The 19,630-nt window shown below is 41.1% G+C and overlaps 2 protein-coding genes and 1 long non-coding RNA gene across 3 annotated transcripts; 2 read left to right on the forward strand and 1 right to left on the reverse strand.

Moving 5' to 3' along the window:
• The first annotated feature begins 198 nt into the window (after positions 1 to 198).
• Bdg (sodium-dependent transporter bedraggled) lies at positions 199 to 19,539 on the forward strand. The gene is made up of 13 exons (XM_076389471.1): positions 199 to 1,164; positions 2,067 to 2,951; positions 13,408 to 13,586; positions 13,656 to 13,872; positions 13,953 to 14,203; positions 14,277 to 14,500; positions 14,574 to 14,730; positions 14,824 to 15,104; positions 15,175 to 15,306; positions 17,090 to 17,317; positions 17,392 to 17,589; positions 17,733 to 17,780; positions 17,885 to 19,539. Exons 1-13 carry the CDS (start codon positions 215 to 217, stop codon positions 18,704 to 18,706), a joined length of 4,572 nt encoding a protein of 1,523 aa, XP_076245586.1. The 5' UTR covers positions 199 to 214; the 3' UTR covers positions 18,707 to 19,539.
• Positions 1,384 to 3,154, reverse strand: LOC143186074 (uncharacterized). Its single transcript, XR_013002999.1, has 3 exons — positions 3,110 to 3,154; positions 1,683 to 1,856; positions 1,384 to 1,514 (listed from the first exon to the last, which is right to left on the reverse strand). It is a non-coding gene; the product is annotated as an uncharacterized LOC143186074 (long non-coding RNA).
• Positions 15,364 to 17,044, forward strand: LOC143185935 (uncharacterized). Its single transcript, XM_076389266.1, has 3 exons — positions 15,364 to 15,374; positions 15,419 to 15,454; positions 15,510 to 17,044. The coding sequence occupies exons 1-3, from the start codon at positions 15,364 to 15,366 to the stop codon at positions 17,005 to 17,007; spliced, it is 1,545 nt and encodes a 514-aa protein (XP_076245381.1). The 3' UTR covers positions 17,008 to 17,044.
• Positions 19,540 to 19,630: the final 91 nt, after the last annotated feature.

Consider the following 19,630-nt stretch of genomic DNA (forward strand, 5'->3'; position numbering starts at 1 on the left):
CAAGGTTTCATCCTAGATTCATCCTACATATTCTAGCCTTGGTTTACTTGAATCGAGAAGATGATGAATAACTGTTTAGAAGCGTACGAGCAATAAATAAACAAGAACTATTTAAAAAAGAATGTTGACACAGTAATGAAAGAAAGCACTTAGTGGGTGCCTCATTATCGAAGTTAACAATAACTTTCTTATTTTAGGAGGCTACCGGAGCAAAATGACGTCGAACGAGGACGGTGACCTGATCGACCTCGGGAACGATACATGCGTGCCGCGAGTCTCGATTCAGGAATCCTTACCTGACGAGCAAGAGCATCTTCTTGACGTATGCCCGCCAAAGTTGGAACAAACATTGTCACTAACCAGAAAACAGGAGCAAGTGCAGACCATGAACGACAACGGTGACGTGCTGGTCACGTTAGGTCATGATCAAGTGGTTCCAATTCGTAAGAGGATTGATGTCGTTTCATCCGATACGATAAAGAGGGTGCGCGACATTACTAGGAACTTGGAACCAGTTATAAAAAAGACCTGCTCCAATATTAACGAGGAACACCAGGATACGGTAGACCATGGGACTGCGTCGAGTTGTGAAGATGAAAAACACGAAGACGAAACGTTCGAGGCGCAGGAGATTAACAACGCATTCAACTTTCTGGCTGAACACGAAGACCCTGAGGAACAGCTTGGAACGAACTACGAATTCGGGGACTCTTTGAATGGATTGATGTCGTTGAAGCGATTAGAAAACGAAGACTTATTAGACCATCAACACGGTCCCTTACGAATTTTAACTTGGGAAACACCGGCTAACTCTTTTGTTCAAAAAGATGATCTGGATTTGAATAGCTTAGACTTCGAATTGTCTCCTGGCACGGATAATTTTCGCAAAAGCTTTTCAAAAGAGAGTAAATCCTCTTCCGTTAATCATGAATTTGAAACAAATAGCATACCTATCTCGAACAAATGCGAAAATGAGACATTTAGTCGAGAGATGGAAAGACGGTCACTTCGACGTGCTCATCGTAAATCTTGGACAGAAGGAATTAATTTGAGGACCATATCCGACACTTTTCCCCGGTTTGAAAAGCCGATTAATTTGAAAGACTACACGTGCGAACCGTCGACCTCCAATGCTACTCACCAACAATCCAATTTTGTGTCCAGGTATGTTGGCTGATTTACTAAATTGTTAGGAATGTCCTGGTATCAATATTTAATCTAAAAGTTTCTATACTGCGGTACGCGTTAACTTGAAAATCTGTAAGCCCTATATTTATTCTGAGATAGTGATTGAAACGATTGGTTGTAATGAGGTAAGAGCTATGCATTCGATGCTTATCGTATTACGCACTTCTAAATCCAAGAACGGTGTAATTATGCGCATTTGCTGTGACGAAACTATTTTGCCGTTGTTCTATGTCGAGAATCATTAGCGTTTTACAATAGTAAAGTATTGTTCTCTGGAAATTGTTTAGGAGTCCCTGGGTGCTGAACCAAGTTGCGCAAATCACTGTCTGGCTAAAGAAGAGAGTTTTTATATATTACAGAGAGCATTAGAACAGCATTTATCAGAAACGAGTCATATCACGATTTTGCATACGGTAACAAAAGAGTTCACTCTCATTGTTGTGAGTAGGAACGATAGTTGATAGGCGGATATAAGGTGTATGGCTGATACTCACGGGGATCGGAAGGCTTTTGAACGTGTCCTCTCCCGTCGAATCTCGTAGGGGCGTCTGCTGCGCGACAGAGTGACCGCCAACCGGAAATAACGGCAGGAGAGTCGTGCGCGAGAAGCGTGGATCCAAGTCGACTCGGCACTGAGCAGAACCCTGAAGTGGCACGTGTAGCCACACCTGAAAAACAAAGGATTTTCGCTACAAACTTTCGCTGTGTAATTTATAAATACATCGTGGTTGTTCGTAGGTCGCGAATGGTCGCGAATTCCTGCCAGCTCGAATGCGCAGCTTTGTTGCACCTTGCAAAAAGTGATGTCACACGTGGCAGGGCATAACAGTGTTATCTGGTCAAAAGGAAAAACATTAAATAAAAGGTGATGGTTGCAGCTTCTCAGGGGAAGACAGCCCGGAAACGAATCCAGAGGACGGCTGTTCCGACTGTTCGGAAGTGGATTGGTCGTGGTTGGAGGAAGTGGAGTGCCCACGACCCATAGACTCATCGTTAACACCCGTTGTGGTTGACGCGGTTCAAGAGAATACCGAACAACATCGAGGAGGGAGTGCATCCCCCACCAATGAAAATGTAAGGCGCAGGCGCGGCTGCGAGCATCGTGCTACCGATGCGGGCTGCAGTGCCGCGATGTCCGTCTCCGGGACGGCAAAGTCCCTGGTTGTTGGTGGTTCTCGGTGGTCCACCTCTGACCCACTGCCTGATCCTGGCACTGACGGAAACGATCAAGATGAAGCGGTTCGTTGCAACGCGAGCAACGAAGCCGTCGATCGAGAGAGTCGTAATAACGCTACCACCGTCGTCAACTCCTGGGTACGGGCCTCCATGAGGCGTTTACGCCACCTGAGACTACCCGAAAGTTCGGAGCGAGAACGTAGCTGCGATTTGGGCAACCGCTGCGGTCCGATCGTGTCCGCGCCAAACTCTTTGCCGGATATCGCCCTAATTGCACCAGAGATTTTAGCGGCCCAGACCAATGGCATTCCCGGTACGCATCTTAGGCCATCCAGTGCTCCCGTTAGAAATGCGAATGGTTCGAATGTGGTGCCACCGCGAAGGGGTGGCCGACAGTCCAGGGGAAGCCGATCTCAAGGATCCAGAGGCCGTGAAGTGTCTTCGAGGCAGAGTAGCGTCTTGTCGACGACTACGACCAGCGACACAACCACATCGGGGACAACGACGTGTTCCAGCTCTTTTGGCGGTGCTTCCACCAGTCCACCTTCTAGTACAGCCACTAGTCCACAGCGCATCGCTTCCAGAAGGTGAGTACCTACCATTTTTCTTCCCTATTTCCACCTTCGTTCGTTTCTGCCGTTTCGTTCGGATCGAACGACTTACTAAATCTTTTTAATCAAATCCAAGGAAAATTGATCGATAGTTTCTCTATACATACATGGGGGATGTTTTGTCTAACGATTACCAGCGCATTGTTGATGGAAGCAATTAAATGGTCAGCAGAAGTTGACCACGTTGGTCTTCTTTTCCCCAATCTTCTTACCACACTCACCGGAAACGTGAATCGGCTTAACGAGTTGGCTGCTGGTGGTTGCTCATCCAAGCTTGACACCGATTGCGCTTCAGATCCTTCTTGCGCAAGTCGTCGATACACTTGGTGGGCAAGTTGTTAAGAAATTAATCTAGAAAAGTATTCTCATAAAGAATTTTACCGATATATCCACGATACCTTCAGGATGTGCAATTGAACGTATAAATTGGAAGTTGAAGAGTACGCGTGTTAAGAATAATTTACAATTGGAATTGCAACGACTTCTAATAGTTGCATACCAGCTGTGCATGCACTCTTCTTTACACTTCTACCTACGAGTTCACCTAGTTGACGCAACACGTTACGACGCGTGCCTGACAATTAAATCGCACTCGATTTCTTTCGCGTGCGTACATTAATAATACTTTGTCACGTACGCTGCTAAAGTATCGAGGATTGATACGTTAGGATGGCACAGGCGTCGAAAGTTATTTAAAGATACATATTTGAATTTGTGTTGTTCGCCCCATTTAATGCTCGTGAGAAAGAAATAGAGACAGAGACTATTACGTGTAATTTGATTGTATCCATAACGGTCGATGATCTCGATCGCTCCAAGATTGTTTCACCGTCGATGAACCGTGTAACCTGTTGTGCAATCCACAATCTAGCTTCGTAGAGCAAGATCTCCAGACGGAGAAGTCGGAAGAAGTTCCTTGTACGCGTCTCCGGCGTGAGAACGTTTCACGTCGAGGTATGCGTAAAACGCTTTCGATTCTGGTCTTCTCAGGACACTTCCTATAAACGGTTACCATTACCTATCGTTTTATATTCTACAACTTCTCGATTTAAAGAGACTTTGATACTATTCGCTGCTCGAACGATTTAGAAAATAATTATTTTCAGATCTAAACATTCTTTCTGCTTTCTGCAAATTTTTATATTAAAGACTGCGTCGTTATTTATTTTTATGTCCATAAGATATTGTAGTAAATTAGTCAGATTAACGTTTTAGCCGGTTTGTGGCTGAGTCCATGAAACGGTTTCTCTGTCAATGAACAGAGCAAGCGGCACGTCTCTTGGTGTCGTAGACCTGCCTTCGTCGATTAACTGACCGATGTAGCGACGCTTCCCGAGAATCGAGAAAGTTCAAAGAAACGATAGTCTCTCGGACCGTAACCGTTTGTACGTAGATATACCGAAACCCTGTATGTTGGTACGTTCACCTTTTTCATTCATGTCTTACGTGCACGCGTATAATTACCATAAAAAAGGTTCCTTTTCTCTTGTATTAGTTTACTTTAAGCTCCGAGCACTTCATTTCTCGACTTTTTCAAACATTCGACATGGCAATAGCTTTCTATAGAGATATTCATTCTTTATTGTGGATACTGTTGATATATTCGAGAGCGTAGAATCACAATTGTATTTCCGTGTATTCTTGTATGCAAATACAGGACACGGTGTGTAATTGCTTTTATTTTCGAACAATGAAAGTGGTTTTTGGGTCAGTCGTAGTGCGGGAACATACAGCTTCAGGTCAACGGTACTGCTCGATGTGGTTCCCTTAACGGTACATGGTTGTAATAATTGTGCTTTCATTCTCTTTGTAATTTCGTAATTGACAAAATTAAAGTAGCTCTATACATAGATACTTATGTTTCATGTGGATACAGTATAGCAATTCATATGAGTTTACTTTGAAATGAATGCATGGTCAGCACTTACACTGAACTGGCATATAGGTACATACACCACCAACATTTGTTCTTATTGATTATTTCACAAGCAAAGCCGTTGCCTTTGTTCGAGTCCACCTCGACAACCAAGTACCAGGTATTCGTAACACCGACGCCAATTGCTTCGTACGCTCTAACGATTTTTTCTTATCGACAAGGGCGAATATAGCACAAAAGCGTTGTAACTTTTCACTCAGAAATGAAGCGTTCTTCTCTCTCTCTCTCTCTTTTTTTTTCAAAAGAATATTTACTCCGTGTTGCATTTATCACACACAAACTTATATAGGTACTTGTATTATTTTTGTGCTATTGTGAAAGCGAAAACTAATTAGAAGATTAGTTGGCTGCACGAAGGAAAATGTATGAAAATTTTCCCCATGATAGATCTGATGTGGAAGTTAGACAGAGAATTTCATCGTAGTTAACGAGTGAGCAACCGGTTTCTCTCACCCTCTGATCCTCCACCCGTGACTTTCGTTGCGCGAACTTTCCCCGAGAATTTTAAAAAGCCTTTTTGGTTTTGGCTTTCGGTCGCGTTTCGCTCTCGATAGAAGCTCCGCGAAATGAAGATACATATGATTACTCAGAATCAAAGATTTTGTATAGTTTAACGGAAAAGCATAGATGTTTTATCTTGATACGACTGTAAAGGCCTTGTCTGTCAGAGGATTCAGAGAAAGTTGGAAACACGAAACATTTCGAGCCAATTACAGAAGTTTGACAAGCGCTATTGTTCGAGCTCGATGAACCTCTAGTGACGTTTCCGTGTCAGTGGGAATGCCTTCCCCAGCTTGGATAAATGGCTCGATGTGTATTGGAAAAATATTACAGAATTACATACCGTCTTTTACATTAAGATAAATAGTAAGTTCGATAATGGCGATTAAGTAGAGCGGAACTAAACAAGTCTTCGAAATATCTTAGATGTGTTCTTTTTTTTAGGTGATATTATCTAGTTCTAAATAAAAGATGTTATTAGTATATTTTCTCGCGTTCTACAGTGTGCTTAAGTTGAAGTTTAGAAAGTGCAACACATAGATTATTGGTAATTTTATATCACATTAGAGATCCCTACAGATGCAAAACCACGTTTTTATTGAAAAGAAAGCTGTTCGTTGCCCTCTGAAAGGTGTCAGGCTGGTTGCATTCAACCTTGTAATTTGTAGATGTAGGTGATACATCCATATAAGGTATTTTAGTTTGTATTAATTACGCAGCTTCTGCATGTAACTCTGAGCAGATTTTACACTTCATTATAAGAATGCGTGATCTGCAACTGAAATTGAGCAGTGATTTGGGTAACAGCGTGAAATAGCGCGAATTGAAAATATAATTTGAAATTATAGTTGGTGTATGTTGGTCGTTCTCATCGTGTGGCAATGTATACACCCGCATCGCATAATAAGTGCATCGAGGCTTGGCAAGTATGGGCGGGCACATTTACTTCGGTTTCTTCCTTTCTCTTTCTCTCTCCCTCTTTTTTCTGGTGCCGTTGTAGTGGTCAGAATGCGTGGCTCCGGCTCAGCTTCCTACGCATTATCATCATCCGTTGCACGTTGAGTGCAACTGCATTTACGTGTCTTGTATTCATCGTCGTACAATGAATACCAATACGTTGATCGAAACTCGAGCTGTAATTATCAGTCCTAAAACACTGTTCCCTGACAGAATAAACGCGTTAATAGAATATTTCTCTTTTATTGTTCTCTTCAACGACGTCGTAAATATGCTCCAGTGCGAAGAACCACTACGAAATGGTACATTCTCTGCGAGTTGATCACGCGACACGAAGAGAAATTAAAACGGTTTATTCGAGGACCGGCGTAATCGTCATTTCCGAGGTTGTAAATCCTATTAGGTTGGAGACTCAAGGATATAATCATAAAATACCGTTAAAACCAGGGGTATTTCCAGGACAAACCAGGCGCACAATCGTCATGTACTATTCAAAATAGTATAGGCGTTCGATGAGTCACTAACAGCTGTGTGGTTTTGACAGCTCAAACATGATTCAAAATAATATTTTGAAAAATGATTGCTTGATAAGACTGATTTTCGTGGCAATTACTTCAGAAGACTAATTAGTTGATAGTGGCATGAATATGTGTTCATAAACCGAAGTTTATGGCTGAAATGCATAACGATGAAGAGGAAACAGCCAGGCACTGGCCGGTATAATTAAACAACCGCAAGATAATATTTTATTCATTCAGAAAAAATTGAATTTGGGTTTCAATTAGCTGTTAGAATTAAAACGAGAAAAGGCACCTATATTTGCGGTGAAATGCTTTCGTGATAGCACATGAAACGAAGAGACCGTACACCAATACCTGCTGATCGCCCGTATTTTACATGCGGTTTTCGCTTCTATTCGTTTTACTTTTTTCTTTGTATTCGTATGTAGCGTAGGTATAGCCGTGCAAGAACTTTTCTGTGGTCGAAAACGAGACGAAACTGAGACGAAACTGAGACGAAAGTTGCCTCGTGTCTAGCTTTTGCGGTATCACCTGCTCGTGACACGACTAAATTCAAATACAATTCACTGTTAGATTGTAGCACGGTACCTGCATAAAACTGCTCATGAATATCCGATGAAAAAATCGTAGCAGTTTCATTTATTTTTTTCTCTTGAGTCATTGTTACATTAGCGGTTCAAAAAATGTGCCTCGGTACGCAATAACGTAACGTTCAGCATGAATGACCGTAGCAGTGTCGTCTTCATTTCCAACACACCGACGCGCTATTCAAAAATAATCTTCGAATTCGTTGTCACGTTTCCTTGCTCCAATTTCATGACGTTGCGTGATGCGTCATGTGGGTCATCGTACCACTTGTTTACCGATAATCTTCGGTGTTACCCTTGACATATCGTATCAACTTTTCCAGTTTGCGTCAGTGTTGTTGCAAAGTAACCATTTCTTTTTATCCTCAATTTTTATCTTTGCACTTTCGACATGCTGCCGGTGAGGAACGATAGGAAATAAATATTAATCAGTACTTTAAAGGATATGGCAACTGTTTTCCTTTTTCTGTCGTATTCACGATCAGCCTGAAAAGCACTGTAACGCGGTTGTTTTGCCATCGAGTACTATTCAGCGTATCAACTGTTGGCGCATAACGGATTTTCAGACTTACCGTTGATACCTTGTTGTCTGCGCGTGATCTTCGCGCAAGAGACTTTGTCCAACGATCTCCACAAATTGACGGTAACTTTTTCATATGTATTTGTAAAGTCTATTTAAGTCGGTCTATCTGTGAAATGCATTAACTTTCCAAATATTGCAGTTCTCAGTCATAACAAAAGATTTTCTGCTTCCCCAAGTGAAGCCAGAGTGGCAGGTTACGCTATAAATAAAATTTGCGATGCACTTGCAAAACGACGCACCGGTTGCAGCGAATGCAGAAGCGTTCGCTTTCTGCGTCCGCTGTCACCCTGATACCACGACGCAGCTGCACCAATCTATCGTTTCATTGTTACTTCTGCAACAACGAAAAAAAAACAGCTTTCAACGAAAGATTGCAAACAATGTGGTGGTGATTGAAATTCCAAGGTTTACGGTTCTTTTGAAAAACATTGTTTCAGACGCTCCGTCAAACGATTAATCACTCTACCAATTTCTGAATCTGATTCGCTTCGTCTGTCGCAGCCGCACATTTCGTAATATCATTAACAAACACGATACGCGGTCAAGTTGTTTTGGACGAAACTGAAAATTGCACCTCGAGACGATTTTACTACGTCGTTTATCACTTAGTCAGCCGATCGGCTGTCTGGTGCATCGCGGAAGACGTGACATTCAGCAGAAATTGTTGAAAACAGCTCGAATGATATCAGATTCGATGCTCGCGTTTAACCTTGAACGAGGAAATGTTTTGCCGGATTTAAAACAGCATTTCTTCGTAGAATTCGTTTTGCGAGTTTGTCAGCAATTGCGATAGAGGTACGCAAACTTTTCGCTAGCTCCGTTTCGCAGGAGCTTCGGTCTCGCCGAAAGTGACAAAGCGCATGGCGATGAGTAGCTGGTTCGGAGAGGGTTGTTAAAAGTCTGTCGGAAATTGGCCCAAGTTGCACAGACGCGAACTGACGCGACATGCCGCCGCGGCGTAGTCATGGGCACCGATCGATGACGATCGATCGTAACAGCCGACACGGTCTAGAAGAAGAATCGAGCGAGCGCGTGAGCGAAACACGTGCGCTCCTTTGGCTTATTCATCACGTGACTCTGACCGGTACAGTTATACATCGGCTTCAGTAGGATTCTACGGACATACGCACGATTCATCGGCAACAACGTGGCCAGTACAGTAGGCCATCGCGTCGGTAGCGATCAAGGAGTCTTGAAGGTTTGCTCGCGGTAACGCGACACGTTATATCAGCGATCGGTTAGATGTCGAGGAGACGCGGACGATTCTCGACTGTTCGTGGATTGACGGAACTCTGCAATTTCAATGCCTAGTTTGTGTCTTCGAGAAAAATTGATCTAGAAAGTGTTATCAAAAAGTGTGGACAGACTCTGTGCGAAGATTTCTCTTAAAAGATTGCACGGTGTGTATCGTAGTTGCAGTAATCGGTTGGATGTCTAAACTCGCAACGAAATTAAGAGGAAGGAACAACGTCGTCGAGTGTGCATGTGCATGAATCGATGGTCGTCCAAGGATTGCGCCTGGAGCGTCGTATTAGTCGTTCGTAGATGTTGGCGAGTGTAGGTTGCTTTAACCGCAGAATCGATCGTGGCATCGAAGAGCCACGTGCCCGAGCAAAAAGTCTTACTTTACCCGTGCCAGGCGAGGATTCTATTGAAGGAAAATATCTGTTGCGTTCATTAAGAAGTTGTTGGTAACCCATGCCGAGTAACCGCTCAAACAAAGGCGACTGGAACCAATCGAACCTAATTCCTGTGATGCCAAAGAGAGCGATCAAGGATCGTCTTCATCGAACGCAACACTAACGAGTCAATCACTGCAATGCGACGCGCAGATTAGCAGGCGTTGCCAATTGATCACAGCGTGGAAATATCTAAGGAGTTTTTCGAGCGGATTGATCGATCTGAATCTTTTTGACCATGAACTTGCTTTGTTAAATATCACCGCGAGGTTACCAACTGAAAGTTGTACGTGGAACGAAAGAAAACATTTGAGGAACGTTGTGTCGTTTAGTGTAGCCTCTAGGTCGGAAATCGTTAGAGTCTTGCGAAACAAATACTTGGAGTAAAAAAGTGTGGTAAAAGAGCTGGATGAACTGCCTTTGAGAAGAGAAGAAAACACAAAAGAAAAGAAGAAAGGACGTTTCGCGTGAACGCGAAAACAGGCCAGCAACCAATCTTACGTGAAATGAGCGGAACCGTGAAGTCGTCTCTCGAATACGAGTAGACCGGAAAGGCACAGTTTTGAAATTCGATTGTTCTTAGCTCGTTAAATCCGTTGTGACGGAACCTCGAAGTCAAAGCCGAGTGTCATGCAATTTCACTGGCTAACGCACAAAGAAGCTTTGAGAGTCATTATTGGAATAAAAACGGGAAAATTATAAATAAAATCGCGTAACTATTTTCAGTGGAACATCATTTCCGGACAGAATAGAATAATAGAAGTAATCGAAGGAAGTGGAAAATCGATAGGCATTGTGGAAACGAACGGTCATCGACGTTGCTAGCGTGATATGTATTCAAGATGAACCACGATCCAGCGATTTGTAGGCAGTACTTCTACTGTAGTCAACGCAGGCATCGTATCAGGTACCGGTTGTACGATTTTAATCGCTCATTGTTAAAACAATTCAACTCGATAAACTAATTAGAGAGATAAACAGTTGTAAATCTCGTTGCAGTCTCGACAATGCATCATTTGATATGATATCGCGGAGCAAGTTATTCACCTGAATGCTTTTGAAGCATCGCAGGAGGTCAAAGAACTTGGAGAAATTTAACTTAGATCACAGATTAGATACTATGAGTATATTTTGTATCTAAGAACTCGAAATGTCATAGTCTTATGACAGAAAGAATGCACGTGATACAACTCACGTTTGCAAGTCTGGGTTAGGTCACAAGGCATAGAAGTGAGTCTTCAGTTGAAAAAAGTTCTTGAAATGCGTCCAATAAAAACAGATAACAGTCACAATTATTTTTACTTTTTGCAATGCGACTCCATTGAATTTAAAGGTGGATTTGACTTTTACCAGATCGAATCAGAAGTAATCACAGGCCGTCGATGACTCGTTTTCCTTGAGAAATCAAGTCAACTGCCTGAAGCCTAAGCTGTTCTGTGATCAAGGCTCCGAAACTGTTTGTAATCGAATTTATTCGCAGAAAAGGTAGAGAGAAAACATGGTATGGTCGTATGGTCGAACAGAAATTCAAACGTCCGACGATAAATACGTTTAACAGTTAGTGCGAATTCTCTGGTTTTCAGAAAAAGTGTTACGTCGACAACACCGTCTGATTCGAGTCGATTCGAAATTCACTTATCGCGTAACGTGCAGCGATTGACATTGATTTCGGCAAACTCCTTTCCAGTATAAGTGCGTCTGTAAATATTTGCCTAAAGATTAAGGAAGGTATTTTTTCGATAGTTGTTGTGGAAACGTAGAAAGATGGAGAACATGTTCTTATTTCGATCGAAATGCAGCTGGTGTACTCTGTGTACACATATTTATGCTCAAAACGCGGTCGGAGCAAAATCTCGTGTCGCGTTCCTTCCCACGATCCGATTGTAATTCTGGGTACATCATACTTCGTATCCAGCGCTGCAGCTCTGCTCAAACTATTTGCAAGAACCGTTAGAAGCGCACAATTTTAACTTGTAATCCGACTTGAGAGAGCGATTATTTAAGTTAAGTAAATTCTAGATTGCTAGCAAAATTGAAGGCAACATTTTTGTGGAGATGCGTTGTTTCTATTTCAGGGTTGGAAAGGAACATTTATTTGCAAATACTTTATCCTCCGAATGTAAATATTTGTCTTGTGTCGAGATCTCGTATTCACCCAGACCAAGGCTTGTCGCGAATTCGACCGATAAATATTTCTTTCCTCTGCCAAGACAAACCTTTGCTCGCGTTCGATATACTTAAATGTTCCGTATGTAACCATTGGACTTTTACCCAATAGAATCCTGAGATGTTATGTAAGGACTAGAATTGCTGTTTAGAAGTAGGCAATTTAGCCTTGTCTTGCCTTGACACCATCTAACTAATCGTCTCCCAATTTGACACGTTTCGCCTTGAAAACTCAGTCCAATTGCGGGTATCCTGAGCAATTATCGATCATTATGCAATTATACATGTATGGTGCGACAAGTATACGGACGATAAAAATAATTTTATCTTAAAGATCGTGGTGTCGTGTTTTTTCTTAATAATTTCACCCGCCTAGCAGCGACGAGAATTCCAGTTCAGCAAAGGACGCAGAACACTTGACCGTTATCACGACGAATCTACCGTTCGCGTGTTTCTGATCGCGTGCATTATTAGTACACGTCGCTGGAGGTATCGTGGTCATTAGAAGTGGTCAGTTTATCGATTAATCGATAAGACATCCTGTTTATATTCCTGGTATTTCTAGCTAGCCTTCGTATTTTCGGGGTTGAAACAATCCAACTGATACTTTTTAACGTCAGACGTAACTTTTATCGACTTCTGCCGTTCGTTGAGTAAGTTCTGAAATTAATTTGTCTTTTATCCTAGGTTAAAATAAAGTCAGGGCAGAATGGTCGACGAAGGACGAATGACGTGTGCCCGTGTTAGCCGAAGAGATAGTACGGCTTTAATAAGGATTCGTTATCCGGAATCGACGGCGACCCTTGTATTCATATGCGAATGAATTATTCACGAACCGTCGCGTCGTCTGAGACGTCAACCGGACTGCGAGATTGTTGCAGCGAAGGCGGAGGCGATAGAAGACCGTACTAAGTTTCCGTATTCTTTGAGTAAAACAAGGTCGCGTTACGCGTTTAAGGTGGATCCATGTAGGAGGGCTCGGCCTCTCTTAAGTATTCGCCTCTCTATTCCTTGATAACGGTACACTGGTGATCCCCGATCTCTTATCGACATTGCCGTGAAATCCTGTGGCTTCTGCTAGCCATAATTCGCAGTTTCCTTGCTCATCATACTCTTCATTTTCTCGTTACTTTCAGTTCCGTACGTCGCATTTCCTGGATTGCATTACAAAGAAAAGAATGCCTATTTAATGGTACCCTTTGCACAAGTGTTTCGTTGCTCACCTATGAGTATATAAGCTTGTTTCTTTGGAAATTGCGATAAATACAATACAAATATGTCCGACCTAGTTTTATGACAAATTGATGTGACCTCCGGTATTATTACTTTACGAATTCCTATCGGAAATTGATAGGCACACGTTCGCAATAAATAATGTTTAACCTAATATTTATACATATGATATTTCGTATCGTTTAGCTGCCCTTTACTTCTATGAACAACAGCCTGTGACTCTTTAATGGAAACTACTGTTTTTTGATGCATCGTTTTCTTATGTGCAGGATATGCGAAAGGCAAAGGGACGTCGATAGGGATGAGGACAGAGGCGAAGATGAAGATGAGGATTCAAATCCATTGGGGAAGTGGCCACATGCCCTTAGTCCTGCCTTAGCGTGCCTCAGTTGTACTCTTGGTCTCTTTAATATAAGTAGATTTTCTATTCTTAGCATACAATTTGGAGGTGAGTATAAGAAATAGGAGTAAAAAGGAATACTACTTCTGTGTTAGCTAATGTGTTATTTCTTTTCAGCAAATTTCATTGTACAGTTCCTGATTTTATCTCTGGTATTGGGCATTCCACTTTTAACATTGCACATGTGCCTTGGGCAAAGATTAGCGGCTGGTTCCGTAGACATGTGGAAGATTTCGCCCTTGTTTCAGGGTGTTGGAATAGCTCTCTTGACTGCACAAGCGTTTATCGGTATTTACAGTATCGTCGGAGTATCCTGGATGTTCGTGTACTTCAGGTATATTCCCCTTAACATATTGCCCAACACCTATAGTCGGTGAACGATTCGATAAATGTCAATGATTCTTTTTCATACAGAGATTCGTTCATAACGAAACAAGACAAGTACCGTTGGGCAGAATCGTTTTCCTTGTACAGAGAAGACAAGCCTGCGCAAAATACTAGCGCCTCATATAAATTGTACGAGACAGTGCCGGATTACTTTAGTGGAGTAGTTTTGCAAAGGCATCATTTAAACGAATCGAATTCTAGCGTGATTACGTTAAAATTTCAAGTAGCTTTCAATTTGGCTGTCGTTTGGATGATTGTGTTCGTTTCATTAAGCAAAGGTACTCGATTAAACGATTGATTTATGTATAATGCAACTCATAAAATCGTGGTAACATTCAATGATTATTCTAGGATTAAGATCTTATGGAAAAGTGGTGTATGTTTTTACATTGGTACCTGTGTTTGGTACATTGGTTCTTTGCACAAAACTTCTTGGTCTCACACCACCGGGTTCTATAGATCAACTCTTCCCTGCTACCGTCTGGACTGAATTTTTCATTAACGGAAAATCTTGGGTGGCAGCATCCATCGAGGTGTTCCTCACCTGGGGTCTGCTTGGAGCAGCTGCGATGCAGGTGATTAAACCACGGCATAAATGTATTTGAGTAACAGAAAATTCACTTGAAAAATTATTCTTTGATTTTCTAGATAGCAGCTCACAACAAACACAAGCATCTTCTACAACGGGACACTAGCCTCGTGATAGTGTTAACTATAGTGGTCCTGTTACTTGCAGCTTTTTTGGCAAATACTTGCGTACAGATTCTCAGACATCATGGCTATATTTACATTCCAAGTTCTTTCGGCAAGTGATACAGAAATTATTGTACAAATCTCAAATTACTTCTAATCGTTTAATAAGAGAATTATCTCTAAAAGTAGTATGCTTTTATTTTAGAAAGGATATCGTCGTACGTATTCATGAGGCCCATGAATCAGCCAGCTCCACCAGGATTTAGTAGTACACCCGAGAGATTCATGACCCATGCGTCATTTATTGTTGGAGAACGTGTAACACGGCCTGGAGTAGATCAAAGCGTAGAATCTGGTTATCAGGTTTTGCGGCTTTCTACGGAATTGGTTCCCGCGACGCTGGCACTATTGGGTACCGAGCAAGTGTCGCCGTTCTGGGCGGTTCTCTTCTATTTTATTCTTATTCTGTTTGGAATAGCTCAACAGGTATGTAGCGTCGATGACTAGTACAAGAGTTAGTTCCTAGGATAGGAGTGTAATGTTGTTGATATTACAGCTAGCGATATGGCACTGCGTGATAACTGGGATTATGGCTATTAACGCAAAGATGATGAAACTCTGGGAAACTACAATCACCTTCTTCAGTTGTGCCTGCGCCTATATATTAGGCCTACCAATGGCTACCGAGGTAAAAATTGATTTTACTTAACGATCTTTGCTTTAATAAAGAGTAAAATATTTTTCAATGGAAGTTATGTAGTTGTAACTACCATCGGGTAAAGGTAACAGACTATCGGAAGCAAAAAAGATAAGAGGAATGTTCTGTCTGTAATAATGTAAGATTCACAGCCTTATCAGATAGCCCAACGATATTTTATTTACTCCGATAAGAATTATCAATCTGGGCGCTAACCTGGTTAATCATTTTGTATCAGTATTGCAAGAGTCACCGTGGTCGATTCCGAAAATGAGTGATCGCGTCAACTCTGTGGTGCGTCGAGGTGTACCTTGCTATTTTTGTAATGAACTTCTTGAAGACAGATATATTTCTGATCACATGAGACAGTGTGGATCAGTTTTAGAAGAATGTTCCAACAATTGTGGAGTCTACGTACCTCGAAAAGGTATGGAAGAACATCGAAGAATATGCAACAGAAATTCTTCTAAAAGAAACAATCAGCTGAAAGAGGATCAGAATGCTTTATGGAGAAGTAAAGTATTCTCAGCCCTAAATTTGCTTCGGCTTGTGATTAACAATGAGGAACAAGAACGTAAGAACCTTCAATATAATCTTTCTCATTGTTTAAAGCTACTCCATAATCAGCAAGAATCGATTGATACGTTGCGACTACAGATTGCGGAAACGACGAATGAACGTCGACAGAACGACACAATATTAAATCAACGATTAAATGACTTAGAATTGACTTGTGATAGCATGGAACAACGTACGAGTCTTAGTTTTCAGAAGATTTCAGAACAATTGAAACTCATATATGATGAGTTAACCGAGGAGCAGAGTAAACACGACGAAATACTTGGCAATTGGTGCATTGAATTAAAAGATTTAAAGACCTTTCTATCGAAGGAGAGTGAGCAAATAACTGGAATGTGGAAAGAGCAACAACACTTGGTTCATGACCTCAAACTTGAACTAGAAATGAGATGTAAAGATGCGAAAGAATTGATGGCTCGAGAGGAAAGTTTAACAGAAAAGGTTGATGCTTTGGAAAAAGAAATTCAAAAGCAGGCTACGATTTTAACTGATCAAAAAAGAGATATTAAAGGATTAAAATTTCAAATGAAAGAGAATTTGAAATATTTGGAGGAATTAATCAGAGATAACTCAAGCTCTAATATTCCAGAATTTATTGAATGTCAATGTGAACACGAGTGCTTCGATCAGTTTCCGACTAATGGTCGACTTTTATGGAGGATTGATCGCTACAAAGACAAAATGAACGAAGCGAAAGAAAATGATAATGCACTTTACAGCCCAATATTTTTAAGTAAAGAATATGGGTATACTTTAAGAATGGAGTTATTTTTAAATGGTATAGGACAATGGAAGGATCGACATATTATCGGTTGTCTTCGTGTAGAAAGGGGGAAATGGGATCCACTATTGGATTGGCCTTGTATTCTCAAAGCTACAGTTACCCTCAGGAATCAGGAGAATCCTGCAAACGATATAAAAAAGTTTGTAAAGGCTGTTGGTCACAATGAGACGAACTCGAAGAATGTTAATAAAGAATCTGGATTTTATATGTTTATTCCACACACGGCTATCACACGATACGCAGGATATATTAAGAATAATGCATTATTTTTAGATATTCAAGTAAAGGATATCAAAACGAGTATTTCTACACCGTCGCTTGCATCATAAAATAATAAAATAATGGTCAGAATTAAATACCAAAAATGAAATAGGTGTAGTAATTAAAATAGCGGAATTATTTAATTTGCAGTTAGGCATACACGTCGTATACTACCTGGACTACACGATTGGCGGTGCATGGTGGATAATGATCTTGTATTTGGTGCAAGTCGGTGCTGTGTTTGCTGTTCGGGGTCGTCCACATAGCGGTGAAGCGGTTGTCGCTGAACTTTTTCCACCAACAGGACGATGTCTGAGGCATTGGGCTGGACCACTCTTATCATTCACGTGGAATGTTGTATTACCTGTTATTCTCATGGTAATTTCTCGACCAAAGTGTACGTAAATTTCTAACAATACATATGTATAATCATATGCATTTTATGTTAATAGGTACTTAGCATCACTGTTTTTAAGAACGGTGCATTCCGTGAACTTTATTTTTATCGACGTACTACTAGAGACTACTGGTCAATATGGGCGAGACAACTTGGAGCTGCTATTCAGTTGATACCAATATTAACTATACCAGCGGTGGCTATTATACAAACCTGTCGATATTTGAATAACGGTCCACCGGATATACTTGATGTAAGAATCCTTATAAGATTTAGTAAAGTACTTAGTAACGTTTCGGACTAACAAATTCCTATAGTGTGCCTAATCTCTCCTACTAACATATTAATGTAAATTTAATACAAGCTTCTTCTTTATTTTGTTTGTGCTAACATTAGAACAATCAAGTGGAAGTTAATGTAGATCATTGCGAGCAATGTAATGGCGTAAGTTTTTAATCTTAACTGAAACATATTGCATCTGGTTTGCTATCTTTGTAAGAAAAAAAATAAGAGTATTAACATACTAATGCATTTTCCTTCCTTTGCAGAGAATTCAGTTACTGTACCGACCTTCTTTGGAGCCAGATGACTCACGAGACGCTCAAACGCATATTGGAAACAATACCAGTACTAGTATTCACGGCAATGGGATCGTGCCTACAACTACGGAAGTACCATTTGAGGATCCGCCACCCAAATACACACCTCCTCCAAGTTACACCACGGCGACAGGAGCAAGAATAGCAAAAATGTTACGACAAAGTTTTCGAAGGAGCGTACGACGAATAGCCAATGTGCTCGGGGAAAGTAGCGTACCTAGGCAAAGACCAGCTCTGCAGCCACCGCCACCGGACTATGCGACCGTCCTCGTGGAGATGAATCAGGGTAGACAATCTCAAGATGTGGCAATTCATATGACTGAAGGGAGAACCGACGTAACATCTGCAAACGGAAGGAGCAATAGAGTGGAAAGACATAGACCTAACACTATCGAAAGAACGACAAGAATCGGTAGTATGATCGGATGCACAATCGAGCAAACGCATTCGACTCTAGAAAGAACAAGACGACCACCTTGCACCGCTTCGAGCAGTTCCAATTTAACTGCGGTTGATGTTGCGAATTTACTTCGTAGTAGCATTAGAAGAGGGACCACGCGCACTCAACAGTCCCTGCGTAGAAGCTTTTGTCACGACGAACCGACAGCGGCGGCCTCCATCGAGAATCTAGTCGAGGCCGCTGCGCCAATCGGCGAAGAGTCCTTGGTCCTATCGAAGGACGTGTCTCTAGTCTCCGATGAACCGGCTAATGATAATAGCGACGATAAAAAGACTGCTGTGGAAACGGATAATTCTGTTTCTGTGATATAGACTGTGTCTCTACGACGTTTCATTAAGAAAGAAAACCCAACGACGATTACTCGGTGATTCCTGATTCCTGATTCCTGATACCTGTTACGTTACGTTACACAGTGATTCATTTTCATTTTTTCTTCTCTAATCTTATCAGACTTAGTCATCGTACAAAGAATCTTCTCCGTTTCTCATCATTCGTTTCATTCATTTCTGCAAACTTGTACCATATCTTTGATGTCACCAGTTAACGACCGAGAAATTGTTAAGTTTCAGACTGAATTCAGTATTTTTTTTTCTTAATCTTGTCATGTGTCTGACGCATAATTGCATAATTTCATCTTTTTATTTATCGATAATGATAAGGAGCGGCGTATACATTTACACACATTGAGCTCGTTTTATATTCACGGCTGTAAACAACGATTACTTCAAGCTCGTTTGAAAATCTATTAGACGTTCAATCTGCTATGGACCAGTGCATCTTATGAATAATTTTAGCGTTTTTATTCGAGACTGTGCAGATTTAATGTGTTTATGTAATATACTGCTGTAGTCTCCTGATAGTTTTTAACATGTTATTGTACATAGTGTTTTAACAAAATTACCGTAAGATGAATTTGCTTGTTAAGTATTCTGTTCATTAATTATAATGGTCATTTTACACGTTGCAATTATTGTATAGTCCGTCCAGCATCCATCGACTTCTGTACTATACCATCTGATAAATGGTTGTAAAAATTGCGGCATCAATTTATTAAATTTGTAAATACGACGATACGTGTGTCATAATAAAAATCTTACGTTACACCGTATACACTGAATATACAAAGATCAAGTAAATAAATGGATGTAAAGTACGCATTATTATTTACGTGACTACATAACTATATAATGCCGCATAAATTCTAATACTTCGTAAATGTAATTACTATATCTGAT

This window comes from Calliopsis andreniformis, chromosome 12 (assembly GCF_051401765.1).
Source record: "Calliopsis andreniformis isolate RMS-2024a chromosome 12, iyCalAndr_principal, whole genome shotgun sequence".
Classification (NCBI taxonomy): domain Eukaryota; kingdom Metazoa; phylum Arthropoda; class Insecta; order Hymenoptera; family Andrenidae; genus Calliopsis; species Calliopsis andreniformis.

Bases quoted from the DNA above. Each gene is read 5' to 3' on its own strand.
- LOC143185935 (XM_076389266.1), top strand. The intron at 15,455-15,509 runs GTAAGATTCACA...TACTCCGATAAG, and splicing joins AATGTTCTGTCTGTAATAAT to AATTATCAATCTGGGCGCTA.
- Bdg (XM_076389471.1), top strand. From the start codon at position 215: ATGACGTCGAACGAGGACGGTGACCTGATCGACCTCGGGAACGATACA. The intron at 1,165-2,066 runs GTATGTTGGCTG...TGATGGTTGCAG, and splicing joins CAATCCAATTTTGTGTCCAG to CTTCTCAGGGGAAGACAGCC. The intron at 17,590-17,732 runs GTAAGAATCCTT...TGCTAACATTAG, and splicing joins GTCCACCGGATATACTTGAT to AACAATCAAGTGGAAGTTAA.